Source organism: Brassica oleracea, chromosome C3 (genome assembly GCF_000695525.1).
Source record: "Brassica oleracea var. oleracea cultivar TO1000 chromosome C3, BOL, whole genome shotgun sequence".
NCBI classification, from domain to species: Eukaryota; Viridiplantae; Streptophyta; class Magnoliopsida; order Brassicales; family Brassicaceae; genus Brassica; species Brassica oleracea.
In genome coordinates this window covers 35295788-35314333 of record NC_027750.1, presented here as the reverse complement: position 1 = coordinate 35314333, position 18546 = coordinate 35295788, and the positions used below count along the sequence as shown (strand labels likewise).

The window sequence follows — 18546 nt, the reverse complement described above, 5'->3', positions numbered from 1 at the left end:
TCACTCCGTTTGTAAATGTAAGTAGTTTTAGCAAAAACAGTTTGTTTCACAATATAACTAGTTTACATATTTCAAATGTATCTTTTTCATTTATTGGATATTTTGTAACCAATAAAATAATATTAGGTTTTTAATAATTGGTTGAATTAATTGGTTAAATGATATATTTTTTTAAATAACAATTTTTTAAATATTTGTGTTCTTAAGCAAAACTAATTACAATTAGAAACGGAGGGAGTATAACCTAAACTTTAACTTAAATCAATTACTAACTTTTTGGATACTTTTTAACTGAACAAAAAATTAAATGCAAATGATATGTATTTCTGCATAATTTTTTCAAAAGCGAAAGTGTCACTCTTTCGTCTCTTCCGGTTTACACCGGTCGATACAGAAGAAACCGTTCCTACTTTTTCTTTTCTCTACGCATTCACACTCGGAGTCACACTCTATATAAAAAGTGCTCTCTCTCTCTCTCTCTCTCTCTCTCAGGATGGCGAATTGGTTAACGTTTGCTCTGTCACCAATGGAGATGATGAAATCACCTGACCATACCCACTTCGTCTCTTACGACGATTCTTCAACTCCTTACCTCATCGACAACTTGTATGGTAAAAAGTTTCTTCCTTTCTTTTCCCGGTGACGTATAACTCACTCACCGCCACCGCCTCCTTTCTCGGTTGCTTTCTGTTTTGTCTTTTCCCCCCGAGAAAAGGAAAAGGAGAGACATCTTTAACTGTAATCCTTCGTTGCTTTTGTGTTTATTAGTTAAAGTTGCTAACTTTGCTTTATTTTTTGTTCGATCGAATAGTTTTGAAAGAAGAAGCTGAGACATCAATGGCGGATTCAACAACTTTAGCGTCTTTCTTCAACCCGCAAACCCATTCTCCCACTCATATTCCCAAGCTCGAAGACTTTCTCGGCGATTCCTCCTCCTTCGTCCGTTTCCCCGATAACCAACCGGACACGCTAGACTCTTCTTCTCTCACTCAAATCTACGATCCACGTCATCTCACCGGAGTTACAGGTCTCTTCTCCGACCACCAACAGGATTTCAAGGCGGTGGAGGGAGGGGTTAGCGAAGGTTGCACCAAGGAAGGAGCTTTGTCTCTAGCGGTAAACGACACTGATGGCGGGAGAGTCAGAAACAGTAGAAAGGTTAAGGTTTCGAAGAAGGAAGCAAAGGCGGTGGAAACAACATCAGCTGATGATTTGACGAAGAAGAAAAAGAAGGTTGCTGAATCATTTGGACAACGAACTTCGATTTACCGAGGTGTCACACGGTAAATATTATTATATTCACGGTGCATTAACTCAAAGTTTTGATTTTTTTTTTTTTTTTTTATCTTGTGGGTGATAGATACAAAAGATTGTTATTTGCTTGATCTCAAAGTTAATCTAACCACGGTTAACTCTCTATCCTTGGAAATGCAAATTTTGTAGGATGAATATATAGGCTGAAGAGATTTATGAGATGCAGATTCAAAGTTTTGATATTTTTGATTAAATTTGATATCTGAGGTTTGATTGATTGATGCAGACATAGATGGACGGGAAGATACGAAGCGCATCTTTGGGATAACAGCTGTAGGAGGGAAGGTCAAGCCCGAAAAGGACGTCAGGGTAATTATCTTTATTCACTTTATAGTAGTATTTACATTATTTTAAATAAAATTTGAAAAAAAAAATCATATATTTGCTTGATTTAGCATCTTTGAATGTTTGCATTCCAGTAAGCAACTGTTGAGATCAGTTTAGGTATCACCATGATCTAACTTTTCATGTGTTAGCAAAGTGTTAAAGAACAGTTTATCTTTGTCTCAGCACGGACTCTACTGCATGCAAAAGATTTCATATAATATTAATTTACTTTAAAGCTTTTTCCTTCTGGTTATATATGTCTATCTCTCTGTGATGATTGATAAGACTCTGTGGAGAAAAGGGCCAAACTTTAAATTGGAAATTCAAACGAAAAGGACTAACAATAATAGAATGGAATATGTATATTTATTTATATTTGTGATTGAATTTTTCATAACAATACTGCCGCCATTTTTGTTCAGTGTCTTTATTAGACAAATCTTTCTTTCAAAAATCTCTCATAGGGGTGGGGGACCCAATACTGATGCAATATATGTTTCTTGATTGACATGTTTTTAGACCCCACTTTTGACCCTTTTTATCCCATTATTATTATTATTAGGATCTGATATGCAATGCACAAAGATATTATTAGGCATGTGATGTAAGACTATTTTAGCCACTATGCAGTGTGTTTCTTTTGCTAGCTTTTGGGTTTTGAAATTGAAATTTTAAGAATCTTTTTGGGGTTTATGAGATTGATGTGTTGTAGGGTTCTTTATGTCTATATAATGTGTCAGATTGATTTGTATGTTTTGTTCACATCATACACAAGAGCAAAGCTGTGACGTAAAAGCTGTGAACACACGAGAGGAATCTAGCTTTGACCCTAAGATTAAACCAGTCCTTTGTTTGCGTTCCCATGAATTATAATAAGTAAATGGATTCAAATCACATGAGGTCAGCTCTGCTAACATTGTAAATGATCCTTGTATTGGCTAAACCTGTTTTTTCTTCTTCTATGTTTTGCATGTACCTTCATTTGTAATCCCGGCTTCAAATCAACAGTGTACTTAGGTAAGCAAGATCATAAGTACTTTATTGACATAGTTTAATTTTAAGATAAATCGAGTCTTGACAAATTGATGGTTCATTTGTGATTGGTATAAAATAAAGGTGGATATGACAAAGAAGATAAAGCAGCTCGAGCCTATGACTTAGCAGCTTTAAAATACTGGGGTCCTGCTGCTACTACCAATTTTCAGGTCTATGCTCACTTTGCTTTGGTTCTCCATGTGCCCTATACTTAACTTGTTTATGCTTACGTCGAATTTTAGATAGCAACTTATTCAAAAGAATTGGAAGAAATGAATCACATGACAAAGCAAGAGTTCATTGCATCCATTAGGAGGTGAGTCCAAATGAAGATTCCTATAACATATCTTCTTGAAGATTTATAAATGTTTTGGTGTATGTAAAATGTTTTCAGGAAAAGTAGCGGGTTTTCGAGAGGCGCTTCAATGTATAGAGGTGTCACAAGGCACCATCAACAAGGTCGCTGGCAAGCAAGAATCGGACGCGTTGCAGGAAACAAAGATCTCTACCTCGGAACCTTCGCTACTGAAGAGGAAGCAGCGGAGGCTTACGACATTGCAGCCATTAAGTTCAGAGGAATCAACGCGGTGACTAACTTTGAGATGAACCGTTATGATGTTGAAGCCATCATGAATACTTCTTTCCCTGTAGGAGGATCAGCTGTGAAACGTCATAAGCAGCTCTCTCTTGAATCTCCTCCTCCTCCTCTTCCTCCTTCTGATGATGACCATAACATCCAACAACTTTTGCTTCCGTCTTCTTCCGTGGAGCTAGACCCTAACTCAATCCCATGTGGGATTCCGTTTGACCCTTCGGTTCTCTACCTTCACCAGAATTTCTTTCAGCATTATCCTGATCCTACAGTCCCTATGAACCAAGCTGATCAGTTTTTCATGTGGTCTAACCAGTCTTATTAAAATTATATGGTCTAACCCATAAGCTGACCAGAAGGTTGACACGTTAGTAGTGTTATCCCTTTCTTTTGTTAACTCTAGGCTCTAGGAAGAAGAAGCAGAGGAGGAGGAAAGTTGAAGAAGCAAGAAACTTTTGTGGTCAATTTTGTATTTTGCGAGTGGTGGAAGTGAATTAGTGTTCTTTTGTTAGCGGTGGTTTATGGGTTTTTTAGTGAACTTTGTTTTTGTATGTAATCGGCGGCTTATCAGTATAACTCTTGTTTTCATTTATGAATATCTTCCTCACATCTTTATAGTTGTTTACTAATGGAAAAAGAGAGACGAGCACATGTTAAAAGACGAAACCATAAAAGCTGAGACTATACGTACAACACTTTCCCTCTTTTGAAGATACATTTCTTTACAATGCAGTAGATGAAAGAAAGGGAAACATTTCTCTTTTGTTGTTTCTTCCTTCTTGTTTGTGTGTATTTGATTGATTTGATAAGATTGCTTCACTTCACTCCATCAAGAGTTGTCTATGGCGAGTGAGATCATTAAGGTACGAGGAAGAGGTGTGATCTTGTAGGTCACACCCGTCCACACTCTTTCTTCTTGATATCTGTTGCGTCTCAGCTAACCGGTCATCTCCTCCTCCAAGCAGTAGCTGCCCCAACTGCATCCAAGTTTGCTTTTTATTAGATGCAAACCACTAGTGAGTGACTGTTTTTTTTTTTTTTTAGGAACATACCCGGTTCATGTCAGGACGCATAGCGGCTACATGGTGTATGCACATTGAAGCTGTTTGCATCACTCTTTTCATCTCTGTTTCGTCAAACTCATTCGCTAGCTTAGGATCAACTATTTCCTCCACGCTGCTTTTCTCCAGAAGCGGTTTCGCCTATATATATATACGAAAAGCATTCATCATGGTTTGATATAAGCAGTGGAAAATGCTTTTTACAAAGTTTTTAAGATCATTACCCACATAACTATACTTTGCCTGCTTGCTGTATCAACAGCTCGACGACCAGTTATGATCTCCAAAAGCAACACTCCAAATGCAAACACATCCGTCTTCTCATCTACAATCCCATGCATAAAGTACTCTGGTGCTAGATACCTTGTAAAGAAAAACAAAAGGGACCAAACCTGGTTAAAGATTTAAACATCAAGAAGAGATTGTTTTAGCTGTGGAAGTCTCTGTCTGACCCGAATGTGCCTTCGATAGGGAAAACAATGTGATGAGGCCAGTTCTCTGGGAGCCACTTAGCTAGTCCAAAATCAGATATCTGAGCTTCATAGTCTTGACTAAGTAAAATGTTGGAAGCTTTGATGTCACGGTGGATAATACGTCGAGGGCAATCATTATGAAGATAACTCAAACCATCAGCTACACCCAAAGCAACTCTATACCGTTTCTTCCAATCCAAACACTCCTCCTCAGACGAGCCTACAATTTTTTATATTTAAAAAAAAAAAAAAACATAAACACAAAACAAACAATGTCTTAAAAGCGTTTTTATTGAGAGTGTACCAAAGAGTAGAGAAGCGAGGCTGCCATGAGGAGCGTATTCAAGCACAAAATGCAAACCGCGATCGCAGCTGAAACCGCGAAGCTTAGCGGCGTTTGGGTGGTTAACGTGTGCGATCATCCCGAGCTCAGATAAGAAGTCGCTGACTCTCTCTTCTGCCTCATTGGCGTGTCTCGTAAGCCTCTTTATCGCCACGATCTCTCCGTCAGGTAAAACTCCTTTGTACACCTCCGCATGTCCTCCTTTCCCAATCATATTCTCTAACAACAACAACAAAACCCAAGACCCATGTTAACGTCAGAAACTAGGAGGGTACTTTTGTCTCTTACAGTTTATGTATTTACTCGTGGACCGTGGTCATGGTTATCTTATCCTAAACCCAAAAACCGAACCGAAAAAATCAAAACTAAAATCAGACCAAAATTTACAAAAACTTGACACGGTTCCTATTTTTCTAAACTGAAAAATCAAAACCGAGTCCAACCAAAAACCAAACAAATATCTAAATATACAAAATATTAATTATTTTAAATTAAAATAAGTATATATAATAAGATATAATTTAAAAAATTGAAAATTATTTTTAAAAACTCTAACTACCCGAATTTTTTTTTTCAGGTTTTACGGGTTAACTCGGGTTTTCCATTTTCAGTTTTAAACCCAAACAAAAATCCAAACCATTTCCAATTTGGTTCTGATTCGGGTTTTAGAGAAAAGTAGAAATTTGACCCGAACTCGACATATCACCCGACATTACCGAACCGATCGGAAAATGTTGGATTGCTAAACGGGTTTAAACCCGATTGCTAAACGGTCGGAATAAACCGAAATCCCAAATGCCTAGAGCTAGTCTTTACCCGAATTAAAACCGTCGGTGGCGGCGACGAGCTCATCATAAGTGAAATTACGCCAGGAGGGTTTAGCGACGAGGAACTGGTCGCAGTCGAATACGTTATCCGGAGAAGGAGACAACTTCGGCTGTTTCCGCCGCATGTTCTTGCGCGTGAGCTCGTAGCTAGCGAGGAGAGGGATGACAGAGAATCTCCTTATGGATTTCTTCTTGATCGACTCTATCATCTTGTTCCATTGACGGCCGTTCGTAGCGGTCGTGGACAACGGCGACGACGACGATTTATCAGGCGAGCACGAGCTGCAACTGCTGCTGTTGTCGGAATCAGAACTCGTTGCTGGGATCTCAAGCACGCATCTCGGCGATGGATCCTCGGACTCTGTTCTTTCATTGCTTCCTTTGATCTTCTTCTCCATTTCTGTAATGAAACAGAGATAGATTTTGAGTTGTTTTCTGTTTTCTTGATGAACATAACGGAAAATTAACAGAAAAATTCTAACTTTTGCCGTTTTACCTTCAACAGCCATGGGTTTGAATTATTATTATTTAAAAAAATACTCAAAGCTTTCATGAAAGTTTCTCCATCTCCGTGAGGAGAAGGGAAAGCACGGAGCCTCGGAGAGAATCCGGAGAAACAGGGAAACAGAGGGTTTTGTCTTTCTTTTGCCTCGTTTAAGACTCTGTTATTGTTATCTTTAGAAAATATGTTTATTTTTAGAAGATTTAGAAAGCAGCAAAGTGGACGAAGAAGAAGATGACTTGTAATGGATTGGAATCTCTCTCTGCTATATTTATACAACTCCACCCCCCATGCAAGTCATGTTCTGTTTAGCTTATTTTTGAATATTTAATTTTGAATTTTAACAACAATAATAATTAATTTAATTAATTAATAATTTTGAAGAGGATGAGTTGAGATAATACGATGGCGTATACATCGCTTTCCAAAGAACGGACACGATGTCGGTTGATATAACTGGAGCTGCTCAATGGCGTTTTCCGTAATTACAGTGGATGAGAAGACAAGACATCCCTCTTTGCTTATGGTTGTGACTTGTGAGGCTGGGCTAGCTTCTTTCTGTTATTTATCGGTTGCCATTTAATATTTAGCCATGTGAACGTGCTGACATCTTGTTTTTTTTTTCTTTTATATGTTTTGGTCCCGTCGAGCCACTATTTTGTTCATTACTGTAAAAACGTCACAAGCATTTTTTCATGATATGCCATAAGACTGTGGTTTCTCGAAGTAAGAATTGTTTTCAGTTCTCGTGGCACCACCGTCAACATACGTGCAACATTTGGCAGAAGAAGCTTGACTACTCTAGAGGCCTAGACCAAGCCATCGTTACAGTTTTCAGTTATTTTATTTCTTTCACACTGGTAGATATCATATCAAACTTAACGTTTTAGAATTTTATAACTAATAAAGGTAGACGACATTTATGAGAGTGTTTTTTGTCGACGACACGATAGTCACGAGTCATCATGAACCTTTTAAGTTACAAAAACATTTATCCGAACTGCACACCAGGCGCGACATGGTTGGACCCCATGCACCTTGTCAAGCTTTTCCGCAATAACTTCAGTTGATCAGGTGAATACAACTTAGTTTATGATGAAGCTTACGTGCGATACGTTCATGTTCACAAATTATACTATCAAGAAACGATTCACCTGGAAGAAAAATCCAATGAATACGAATACGATTAACATATAGTTATATCATTTTCATGCATATATATGTTGGGTTAGCAAAGATCAATAGAATAATACATTTCGTGGGAGAAACTAATCAAGTAAACGTATATGAGTCTGACTTATCTTAAAAGTTTAATTATGTTTAGGAGATTCTACAAAAGGGCGTTGCATTTGCGTGTAGATTATTCGTTGTAATATTTTTCAAGTGAAGTTGTTGCTAGACAAACACATTTAAAAGATAACAAAGTAAGTGAAGTTGTTGCTGAAAAATATTTTTTTGGAAGCCTTTGGTGACATGCGAATTTGATAACGTAATACTAACACTGCAAATTAAATAAAGTTATTAGTTAACTGGTAATTTCAAAGGAGAAAGGTAATAGTAGTGAGAAGAGGTATCTTGCAAAGTGGGTGAACTAAACCCCTTAACTAATTAGTCTCTCCAAATCTAATCTCATTATCTCCCTCTTTCTTTATTGGGCCCCAAAGTCCAAATCAGAATGGCCACCAAACTCACCAGTCAGTTTATATCGGAGAAGTCAGTCTAACCGACTTCCATTCTCGCTTACTTACACACAGTCATAAACACACTGTTCCAATCTGAAGTTCAGTTAGGTTGAAGTTGAAAATTATGGTGTGCTTTTTAAAAAAAAATATCATCTAGAACTAATTAATGGTTATCAAATCAAAAATAAAAACCAAGTGACGTGTGTTAATCGTAAATTTCTCAAATAAGAAAGCAATACGTGTATAAAATAAGCTTATATATATGTATCCTGAATAAAGAGGCAGTTACTTAACCCAACAACGGATTAGAGATTTGTATTTAGTAACATGTCATATACAAAATCTAACCAAACCACATAGATAAGTGGATGTGACACATGTCTACATGGAAAAATAGTTATCGTCATCAACTGAATGCAAGTATTATACTTTGTGGATATTTTTTCTCATATCATCATATTAATTTTATAACATTAGTATGATCTAACCAAATCAATACCATAGAAGACTACAGATTTATGTTAGGACTAAACAATAGATTTAATTTTGCGCTTAGTATGATCATAAGGCGCCTGTAGCTCAGTGGATAGAGCGTCTGTTTCCTAAGCAGAAGGCCGAAGGTTCGACCCCTTCCTGGCGCGCTTACTAAGTTTTGCTTCTGTTTTTAAAAACATCACTATTCTACTTTTGTTTTCATGTGGCACTTGATGGGCCAAAGCGTAAGCCCATTTAGTAGTAAACAAAACAGAGCTTTATTAATCGAAATATCGAAAGTCAAAAGAGTTTAGAGAGTGACGATGGCGCTTCTCGGCGACGACGGTCGAGGCTTCGATCTGGCGAGGAGACTTGAAGCTTCCGGCGTATGGCGGACATGGCTGGGCGATTCCATCTACTTATCGTTCAACCATTACCTCTCCTCACCTTCTTCCTGGGAAACTTTCATGCGCGTGGACGAATCCAAGTCTAGGGCTCAGATTCAACTCCAGCTCCGCGTCCGCGCCCTTCTGTTCGACAAGGCAACCGCCTCACTCTTCCTCCGATCCAACTCAATCTCGGCTTCGTCAGCTTCCGCCGATGTCTCCTCCGTCGCTGTGTCGAAGCTCAATCATAATTGTATGTTGGGTTCTTTCTTATAGAGCTTTGTTCACTACTTGGGATGTTGAATTGTTAATTTTCTTTTGATTGGATTCAGATTTACAGCTGCACGGAGATGATGTGTACTACACTTTGGAGAACGCTTCTCCCGAAGGTGGGTTTCAGCGAGACGGTGGGATTCGCCAAAACCAGAGTTTAACCAAGGTGAGCTAAGTAGCTCTTGTTTGATCTTGATTCGAAAGGATTCACCTTGCGGAACATTATTATTAAATTTATATCACTATATATGCTTAGGTGGTTTTGAATTAGGTTACTTCATCATGGCTATCTAATGCTTTGTGGATCTTTGAGCATTGTCTTGTTCAGTATTCCATTAACACTGGTTTTGCTGGAGACACTGTGCGTGCAATCTTAGTTTTGGGGTTTTTGAAGTGAATCCTCGTACTATTTGTTCTGTGTGTCATTGCATCTGTTAATTTCTGTTTTGCTAGAGCCTATCCAAGCCAAGTTTTAACTCTGGGAGGAGAGGTAGTGAGTCTGATTTCAGCAACCTTGCTCAAAGGTCCAGGTACGAGGAGTTACCCGACACTTGGTACACTCAGTTTATTTCAAGGTGTGGTTTTAAATATGGGATGTCAGTTGGTGGACAAGAATCTGACAAACGCACACCTGAAGGGATGTCTACTTACCTCAGAGTCGTTGATACTCATAAGAGAAAGCGTGCTCCTTTTTTAGAAGATCGAAGTACCGGAAGCTCAGGGCACATGGGTAGTAGATCTAATATACATCCCAGCTCCGGATTCGACGGAAGTAGTTCGGATGATGATATACTTCTTCTGCCGGAGACGATGTTTAGAATGAACTGTGTACCCGAGACTGCCCTTTCGCCAGTCGCCAGAACACAAGACGATGATGTTAAAACAGAGTTCCACGGGGTACTTGATACGCTACCTCAAGTTACTACCAGGAGTCATGTTATGATGCCTGAGTACCTTAGAATGGAAGAAAGAGGCGTTTTGCGCCGTAAAAAAGCTGAGAAGATGGGATTTAGTGACGAACAAGCTGCCCAGGTGTCACGGAAAGTTGTTGCGCGCATGCTTTTGACAATGGGATTTGAAGGTGCGACGGAGGTTCCTGTTGATGTCTTCTCTCAGTTGGTCAGCCGACATATCTGTAAACTAGGCCGTATTTTGAAGGTTCTTACTGATAGTTACAAAAAGGAGTGCTCAGCGACGCAGCTGATTAAGATGTTCCTAAATACTACGGGATACAGGTGAGTTTCTTTTAAGTGGGTTTGCTTCATACAAGTGCTTTAGATGTTTCCTATCATTGCTAGTTTTATTTTTATTCATGTGATTATATTTGACGTTTTTTTCAGTAATCTTGGGAGTTTAGCAGAGCTTGTTAAGGATGGTACTCGGATGATTCATCATCCTCAAAATCAGAAACAACCACAAGTGCTTCAGCAACAGTTACATATGCAGCAACAAGCTCATCCGCGGTTACAGCAACAAGCTCATCAGCGGTTACCGCAACAAGTATGTACACATAAATTGATAAGTTGCTTTTTAGTTAACGTCTCTGAGTCCTTTGATAAATTGCAGATCCAGCGGCAAATGCATCCACAGATGCAGCAAATGGTTAATCCCCAATCTTTACAGCAGCAGCAGCTTCTAGAGAGAATGCGTAAACGTCAAGTTACATCACCGCGACCTAATATGGATATGGAAAAAGATCGGCCGCTGGTTCAGGTAAAGCTTGAGAATCCTTCTGAAATGGGAGTAGATGGAAATGCCTTCAACCCTATGAACCCGAGACACCAGCAACAGATTCATCAGCAGTTCAGGCAGCAGCAGCAGCAGATTGCTGCACTGTCGAATATGCAACAGCAACAGCAACAACCGGGCTATAACCAATTCAGGCAATTGGCTTCAATGCAAATTCCACAAATGCAAACACCGTAAGTAGCGTTAAAAAAACTCAAAAAGTCACATGGTTCCTATATTTGGTTTTGAGAGTTTTGTCCACATTCTATTTTGCAGTACAACAGGAACGGTCAGGGCTCAACCCGTTAAGGTTGAAGGATTCGAACAACTAATGGGAGGCGACTCTTCTCTTAAACATGAGACGGAGGATAAGCTGAGATCTCCACCGACCAAATAGCATTTGATACCCTGACCAATGTCGCTTATTTGTGTTGTACGTGTATACAAATCCCTCCTAGGCTTTTAGCATTTTGGGTTAAATGTATTTATCTGATAATATCTGAAGAACGTTAACGTATGTTATAAAGACATGTGCAAAGTGGTTTTAGTTTATTGTGCCTTAACTCTGTTTACACATCTCGTTGACGTTGATGGAGTAGACAGTAAACTTTTTATTTAATAGTATTTGCTCTTTGTTGCGGCTCCAATACGTTTTACATTCAATGAACATCAGACACGACATCCTCCTACTTCCTTGGACGTCTTCGAACAACAAAGCATACATTGGTCTTTTTATTTTTCATCTCCTTGATATACTTACCCTGCAGAATCAAATGGGCTGCAACAGAAGTAAATAATGTCAGCGGTTGCTTCAAGGGGTTGTCCGGTGTTAATGCCTTCTCTTCATGCAGAGAGGTAATTAATAAAATAAAAAACCACTTTCACTTCCTATGACTTAGTGAGCCTTTCACTGTACATTCACTCCTGAGCTGTGTCTAGATTTTCGGGAAGAAAGCCTGGATCATGGTTTGACCCTGAAACAAAGTAAAAAACGTCAGTTGAGAGATTTGTCACACAATTAAATCCAAAATATTAGTATTAGTGCGGTGGTACCTTATTGTATAATCTGTAGCAGGAAAGCGAGGCTATCTGTATGAGTTTTACAAGTTCAGGTCGAGTTTTACATCCTAAAAGAGAACCTAGGTCTGCATTAGCCTCTGGCAATACACCCCTTACGTGCTATCAGGAGGTCCTTCAGTTAGCAGTGCATATGTATGAGAGCTAAACTTGCAGCCACTTTCGTCCATAACAGTGAACAGTTCATTAAACGCCTCCACCTGTCCCTGCTTCCCAACACCATCAATAACGATCTTCCAAGCTATCTCATCATGATAATAACCACTCCGAATCAAATTCTTGAACACCCAAACCCCTCTCTCGTTCTCTCCGTTTTTATACAGCCCACGCTCGGACATGGCGAGGTCTGTTTTTGATAGTTTGAATGAAGTTGACGTTATATCTCTGAACACAATGATCTATAGTTATGCACAGAATGGTTACGGACGCAAAGCACTCGAGTTGTTTAAGAGGATGATGAAACTTGGACTGCAAGCGAATGATGTAACGGTTTTGAGCGTGCTCTTGGCTTGTAACAACTCTGGATTAGTTGATGAAGGTTGTGAGTTCTTCGAGTCCTTTAGAAAGGGTAAGGTCGTGTTAACGAATGATCATTACGCTTGTATGGTAGACATGCTTGGACGAGCAGGGAGATTGGATGAGGCGGAAAGGCTTGTGAACGAGGTGCTAAACCCTGATTTGGTTCTGTGGAGGACACTGCTCAGCGCCTGTAAGATCCATAGAAATGTTGAGATGGCAGAGCGGTTAAAGAGAAAGATCCTTGAGATAGCACCTGGAGATGAAGGAGCTCTCATTCTCATGTCAAATCTCTACGCATTTACGGGGAAATGGAACAGAGTGGTTGAGATGAAGAGTGATATGAGGGGGATGAAGCTGAAGAAGAAGAGTCCAGCGATGAGTTGGGTTAAAGTCGATAGAGAAACGCATACATTCATGGCTGGAGATTTGTTTTCACATCCAAACTCGAAGCAGATTCTTGAAACTCTTGAAGAGCTGATCAAGAAAGCTAAAGATCTTGGGTTTGTTGAAGACAAAAGCTGTGTGTTTCAAGACATGAAGGAGAGTGCAAAAAAGAGATCTTTGCATCAACATAGCGAGAAACTGGCCATAGCTTTTGCAGTTTGGAGAAACGTCGGTGGAAGTATAAAGATTCTAAAGAACCTCAGAGTTTGTGTAGATTGTCACAGTTGGATCAAGATCGTGTCAAGAGTTATCATGAGAGAGATTGTCTGTAGAGATTCAAAGAGGTTTCATCATTTTAGAGATAGGCCTTGTTCTTGTAGAGATTATTGGTAAATGAAGGAGACTGTTTAAATTAGGCTCAAGGCCATTTCATAGGAGCTGTGGAAAAGAGCCCATACATTTTTGTATTATTTTGTTGTTAGTCTTGAATTGACAATGTTATATTTATAACAAAGGTAGAAAGGGTCAAATGTTTTCATTTTATAATTCATGACTAATTATCTAATACAACAACATTGGCAGATTTTGGGGCTTCCTAGCTTTTTTTCAGAAAAATAAGTCAAGTGATAAATGATTCATTATTTATTTGTTCAAAGCATTTCAAAGAAAAATTCAGCTGTAGTCAACTGTTAATTGCTCAGTTGGCAAAACTTACCCAAATTTTTTAGTTTTAACATTTACAGCCAAAACTGTTGCTATATTTGTAATATTTATATACATCTTTTATGTAATGTTTTGTTTTTGTAACTTTTCTGTTGCTATATATAACTCCAAAAGAACAGTCGTTAAAAACAATAAAATTTCGGTTACCATGAAGAAAAGGTAATGATGTGACTAAAACTCGAAAACGAGTGAGCTATATATAATCTCTATCGAATGCTAGTATATAGTCTTTACTGAATGCTAATATATATGAAAGTATTGTGGTCTAATGATCAAAGTTTAGAGACTATTACATCTAGATAGTAAAACTTATCAACGGTTCAAGAATGCAGAATCGTTTTCGTTATGGTCCTGAATATATATATATATACTAGAGCCGGTCCGCGCTATGCGCGGAATATACTTTAAACGTGATATATATAATTATATATTTTCATTGTGTGTGTTTATGTTAGCATTTGCAAGAAAAGTGTATAAATAACGTTTTAGTTTTTAAGAATGTTTGGGCGTGGAAAAATTATATATGTTCAGATTTCTTTTGTTTGATTTTGATAGTTGTGTCTATATTAAAAGGTTTTGAAATATATCATATTGTATAGGTTGGATGAAGTTTACGTGGTCTTCTGATTGTATGTTTTTTATAAGGCTGAATCAGTTATTGATCGGTTAAATGTGGTTTGCTATATTTTGGAATCTAAAGAATGAGTTTGTGGTTCTTATGCTTATTATTTGTATGAATGGCTTGGACTGCGGCATTTCATAACGATTATATATATTTTGTGTTAGTTTTTGTTTGTTTGTTTATAATTATTTTTTCATTATCCCGATTAAGTTGATTTATTTATAGGATTTTGTTCATTCTTAAGAAACTGAAATTGAATTTTTTTTATGAAAAGAAATGGAGACACTGACTGCGAAGAGATTAGCATAGCAAAACTAATCAAAATTTAAAACAATGAAGTGGAAAAGTGTAAAACGAAAATGTGTCTATGGAGGTCTTCTCCAATTTTGCTTGAAATATAAACAGTCACTGCATCTACTTTCAAGATCATTAAGCTTGCAACTTCTTAGTAGTATCATGAGGATCATATTAGTACTATAAGACTTTCTCCTCATGATAGTCTTGTCCGCTCTTGTCCGCTCTGAATTGTTGGTTTGCCACTTATGAAGATCTATATATTTCATGTCTTTTTCTTGTTCTCCTTTGCACATCAAAAGAATGGCACACAGAAAGTCACCTTTAGCATATTTGTTGGTGGCCGAGAGGTTGAGATGTTTTAGGCCTTGTTGAGGCTTGTTCAATGCAAAATACTGCTTGATTCCTCCAATATAATGCGCTTCACCATTGCCATGGTTGAAGCAAACTTCCATCTCCTTCTATATATAAAATCTTGTTATTTTGTGATTATAAATAATCTAAAATACACTGATGGGCTTTTATATTACTTTCAATTTTTATATATAAATGACAAAACGGTTACAACATTTTATATTTATTTCGAATTTATCTATATATTAGTATAATTAATTTTTTTTAAAAAAATCTGGTGAAAAACTGTTTTAAATTTTATAGAAATTCATATTCATTTTAAATATTTAGTATATAGACTTATAAGAAAATATGATATTGCATATATGTCATTACATGAAAAATAAATTTATAATGGTGAAAGTATCAAATTTTGCTCTTTTTTGATGATTTGACCGCACTACATATAGAGATGTCAAATACAATTTTAGAGAAAAATAAATATCTAAGTGGGAGAAATTTTATCAAAGAAAATAGGAGATAAATAGGAAAAAGTATTTTCTCTTCTTATCTCCTGTCTCAAATCAATCGTCGAACTTTTATATAGTTGAAACCTAATAGTTTTTTTTACCAAATTTGTATCGTTTTAAGTTTTTATACATTGGATCTATTTAAATATGTATTCTTGGCCCAAGTTACCTGAAACCATCTAAAAATAATAAATCCAATATGTAATTAAACAAACCCACCAAACATATATTGTATTAAACAGAAGAAAAACCTAGATTAAACATTATTATTTGCGGTATTGAATCTTTTTTTTTTCTCAGCCGCACAAAACAACATCTCATATGCTTGCCGCTATGCTTTTCTTCTCTACACAAAACCTAGATCCTCTGTAACCTTCTCTTCTTGATGTTTTCTAAAATCTCAAAAATTTGCTAAAGCCTTGTGATCCTTGTCTGTCTTCACTACCCTTCAAACTCTATTCCAGCTATCTCGTTCTCTTTGCTTCCTTCGCTGTGATATGCTCCTTCCCGCTGACTACCCACTGTGGTTCATCAAAAAGTTGTTGTATCTTCTGATTTTGAGGTGGAGGAATAACGCATGCTCGTTGAGGAAGTGTTGAGAGATGTGAGAAAACTCTGAAGATGGTGCTAAAGGGATGAATCCTTTTTTTTATATAGGTGAGGATGACCGCCTGAATGAATGATAAGAATCAGTGAATGCAAGATTGTGGTCTTAGCGCCCATTAATGATAATCAATTCGATTTGTAACAGTTGGGAGGTGAAGAACAGAGACCGACATGAACAGAGACAGCTTGGAGATTACTGTCAAAGACGGGCCTAGCTTTTGGTTGGATAACGGCCCAAAGAGCATTATCCATTCCTTACAAATTAGAATGTCTCTCGAAGCCCATTTTTTTAAAACACAGTAAAATAGATGCAATAAAGAACACGCGGAAACGGTGAGTTTGGTAAGTTGGGACAGGTGTCACGCTCGTAAAGTTCAAATTTCTGAGCTGGCTGCTGAGGTGACTAGAGATAACTCTATTTTATATAATATATAATAAGATATAACTCCATTGTAATACTCATTTATATACATATTATTTTACCACGTAAAAATTCAATATTTGTTATTAATGATATAGAAAATTCTATAAAGATATAGTTTGTTCATTTGAAATTATATATACATACATATATATATGTATATCTTTTTGATAATTTCCGCGGATTAGATAAAAAAACACGCTTGTGAAAATGGGTGACTTTTTATGTTGTAGAACCAATCGAAGTAAATGTGATCAAAAGTCACATTGACAATTCTAAACGATATTTGGAGTAAAAGTGAGGGAAAATGAGTTACCACCGATGTTTTTAAACCCGACCCGGACACTGAATCGGATGACTTACTGGGTTGCTGGGTCACTGGGTACGCGGGTTAATAAATAAATTAATTTTATTATATAATAATATATAAGCTATGTAAATAAAGAAAATAGAAACTAAAGTTTAATATTTTTAAATGTTTTTTAAGAAAGTAAAATAATAGTTTGGATATGTATATATTTTATGTTTAAAAACATTTAGAAAATACTTAACTTTAATTTTTATATTTTTATTTTCATTTGACATACAAAATATCAAAAAATAGTTTAAACTATTTAAAATTTTCTCTAACAAGGTAAAATGTATGACATCTAAAAAAATCAAGACATAAAATTTAAATGTGTAATGTGAATAATAAATTAAACTTCAAATACAAAATAAACCAAAAGTAAAAATCATTGTAATAAATTGTCAATAACGAAAATAAACTAACACCAAATCACATCAACTAATTTTGGTTCTCTCTACCATTGTTCATTTCATTTTTTTCAGGTGGCATAGTAAAATCTTCATAAAAATCTAAACATTACAAATATAAAATTGAAAAGGGAAAACCTAACTTTTTTTTAATCATCACCTAATTTCTTGATTGGAAATTTATAATATAAAACATAATTAAAAACTACAAAAGAAGTTAAAGTTATTTATTGGTTCAATCGGGTTCCGGGTTTTACTGGGTTTTTACGGGTTTTTGCGGGTTTCTAAAATATTGGGTTTTTCACAAAACCCAAACCGGATTTTTTCTGGGTCACCGGATTTACCGGTTCAACCGCGGGTCCGGGTCGGGTTTCAAAACACTGATTACCACGTACTATGATATGACAAATAATGACCATTGATTACGATGCGCACAATGAGAGCCGATCGTTAATTTAATTGAGTTTGCGAAGAAACACATGTTTGTTATAAAAGTAATGGAAAAGTCTATTTTTATTCATAACATAGAGGTTCCTTATATATGACAATACACCGTCATAAATAAATGGAAAGATTACAAAACATAATCTTTTGGTTATGAGTCACCGACAATCTGGTTCATAACACTCCCCCTTGGATGCCATAACCATTTAGAGCTTGTAATGTGCTTTAATGTTGCCTCATTAAAACCTTAACAGGAAAACCCAATTGGGACAAACCATGGTGAAGGAAAAAGAGTACAACACACATTACTCCCCCTGATTTGGACATTACTGAAGGTCCCTTGGACCTCTCCAATTTTCTGCAATCTGTGGGTGATGAAGATCTTGGGCAGAATATGCTTCGTCCTCGAACATGATAGTTAGTTCTTCTTTACCATCGGCCATGCCACAATCTGATCGAACATATTGAGTCATCGACCTCAAATACACACACACAAAATCTTGGATGATGTTGATGTGATATGCGTGTACCACCATGTGTAAAACATAACCTGTCTGAAAATAAATCAACAAAATCAAATAACTCCTCTTTGGGCTGTTTAGTATAAAATAAACCAAAATTAAAGGCTTCTTCATCGTCGTTCTTATGGACCAAACAGATCAGTATCTAAAACAAGACTTCTTTATCGTCCACCTTTGGACTGAATGGATCAGTGTCCAAAACAAGTGATCTCACGCCCATGTATTAGATAATGGGTGAGACTGGTCCATATGAAATCTCTTGAGCACCCTTTTCTGTATATACTATTTGATGCACAAGG

General features: G+C 36.9%; 4 protein-coding genes and 1 non-coding gene across 6 annotated transcripts; 4 read left to right on the top strand and 1 right to left on the bottom strand.

Moving 5' to 3' along the window:
- The first annotated feature begins 461 nt into the window (after positions 1–461).
- On the top strand, positions 462–3883 carry LOC106334628 (AP2-like ethylene-responsive transcription factor AIL7). The gene is made up of 7 exons (XM_013772946.1): positions 462–611; positions 812–1283; positions 1541–1623; positions 2650–2658; positions 2758–2846; positions 2919–2992; positions 3071–3883. The coding sequence occupies exons 1-7, from the start codon at positions 494–496 to the stop codon at positions 3591–3593; spliced, it is 1368 nt and encodes a 455-aa protein (XP_013628400.1). The 5' UTR covers positions 462–493; the 3' UTR covers positions 3594–3883.
- Positions 3859–6732, bottom strand: LOC106334627 (receptor-like cytosolic serine/threonine-protein kinase RBK1). 2 transcript variants are annotated; one of them, XM_013772945.1, is made up of 7 exons: positions 6469–6730; positions 5962–6372; positions 5107–5364; positions 4782–5022; positions 4554–4692; positions 4321–4470; positions 3859–4245 (listed from the first exon to the last, which is right to left on the bottom strand). In XM_013772945.1, exons 1-7 carry the CDS (start codon positions 6479–6481, stop codon positions 4090–4092), a joined length of 1368 nt encoding a protein of 455 aa, XP_013628399.1. In that variant the 5' UTR covers positions 6482–6730; the 3' UTR covers positions 3859–4089. The 2 variants fall into 2 exon arrangements, 1 of the variants encoding a protein (XP_013628399.1); XR_001268647.1 differs by having other exon boundaries at positions 4004–4245; positions 4558–4692; positions 6469–6732.
- A 1992-nt stretch (positions 6733–8724) lies between these two features.
- Positions 8725–8797, top strand: TRNAR-CCU. The gene has a single exon. It is a non-coding gene; the product is annotated as a tRNA-Arg (tRNA).
- Positions 8798–8922: 125 nt separating this feature from the next.
- Positions 8923–11580, top strand: LOC106334630. The gene is made up of 6 exons (XM_013772948.1): positions 8923–9269; positions 9349–9455; positions 9743–10524; positions 10630–10765; positions 10856–11211; positions 11294–11580. The coding sequence occupies exons 1-6, from the start codon at positions 8954–8956 to the stop codon at positions 11412–11414; spliced, it is 1818 nt and encodes a 605-aa protein (XP_013628402.1). The 5' UTR covers positions 8923–8953; the 3' UTR covers positions 11415–11580.
- Positions 11581–12430: 850 nt separating this feature from the next.
- Positions 12431–13390, top strand: LOC106330481 (pentatricopeptide repeat-containing protein At5g65570). Its single transcript, XM_013768937.1, has one exon. The coding sequence runs from the start codon at positions 12431–12433 to the stop codon at positions 13388–13390; it is 960 nt and encodes a 319-aa protein (XP_013624391.1).
- The last annotated feature ends 5156 nt before the right edge of the window (positions 13391–18546 follow it).

What these genes read in the sequence shown, in the direction of transcription:
- LOC106334627 (XM_013772945.1), bottom strand. An exon ending in CACCGACGGTTTTAATTCGG is followed by an intron (nt 5,365 to 5,961) that starts GTAAAGACTAGC and finishes TGTTGTTGTTAG; the next exon opens with AGAATATGATTGGGAAAGGA. An exon ending in CCTCGCTTCTCTACTCTTTG is followed by an intron (nt 5,023 to 5,106) that starts GTACACTCTCAA and finishes AAAAAATTGTAG; the next exon opens with GCTCGTCTGAGGAGGAGTGT.
- LOC106334630 (XM_013772948.1), top strand. Translation starts at nt 8,954, where the DNA reads ATGGCGCTTCTCGGCGACGACGGTCGAGGCTTCGATCTGGCGAGGAGA. An exon ending in ATCCGCGGTTACAGCAACAA is followed by an intron (nt 10,766 to 10,855) that starts GCTCATCAGCGG and finishes GATAAATTGCAG; the next exon opens with ATCCAGCGGCAAATGCATCC. An exon ending in ATTCCACAAATGCAAACACC is followed by an intron (nt 11,212 to 11,293) that starts GTAAGTAGCGTT and finishes TCTATTTTGCAG; the next exon opens with TACAACAGGAACGGTCAGGG.
- LOC106334628 (XM_013772946.1), top strand. Translation starts at nt 494, where the DNA reads ATGGCGAATTGGTTAACGTTTGCTCTGTCACCAATGGAGATGATGAAA. An exon ending in CCTCATCGACAACTTGTATG is followed by an intron (nt 612 to 811) that starts GTAAAAAGTTTC and finishes TCGATCGAATAG; the next exon opens with TTTTGAAAGAAGAAGCTGAG. An exon ending in CTGCTACTACCAATTTTCAG is followed by an intron (nt 2,847 to 2,918) that starts GTCTATGCTCAC and finishes GTCGAATTTTAG; the next exon opens with ATAGCAACTTATTCAAAAGA.
- LOC106330481 (XM_013768937.1), top strand. Translation starts at nt 12,431, where the DNA reads ATGGCGAGGTCTGTTTTTGATAGTTTGAATGAAGTTGACGTTATATCT.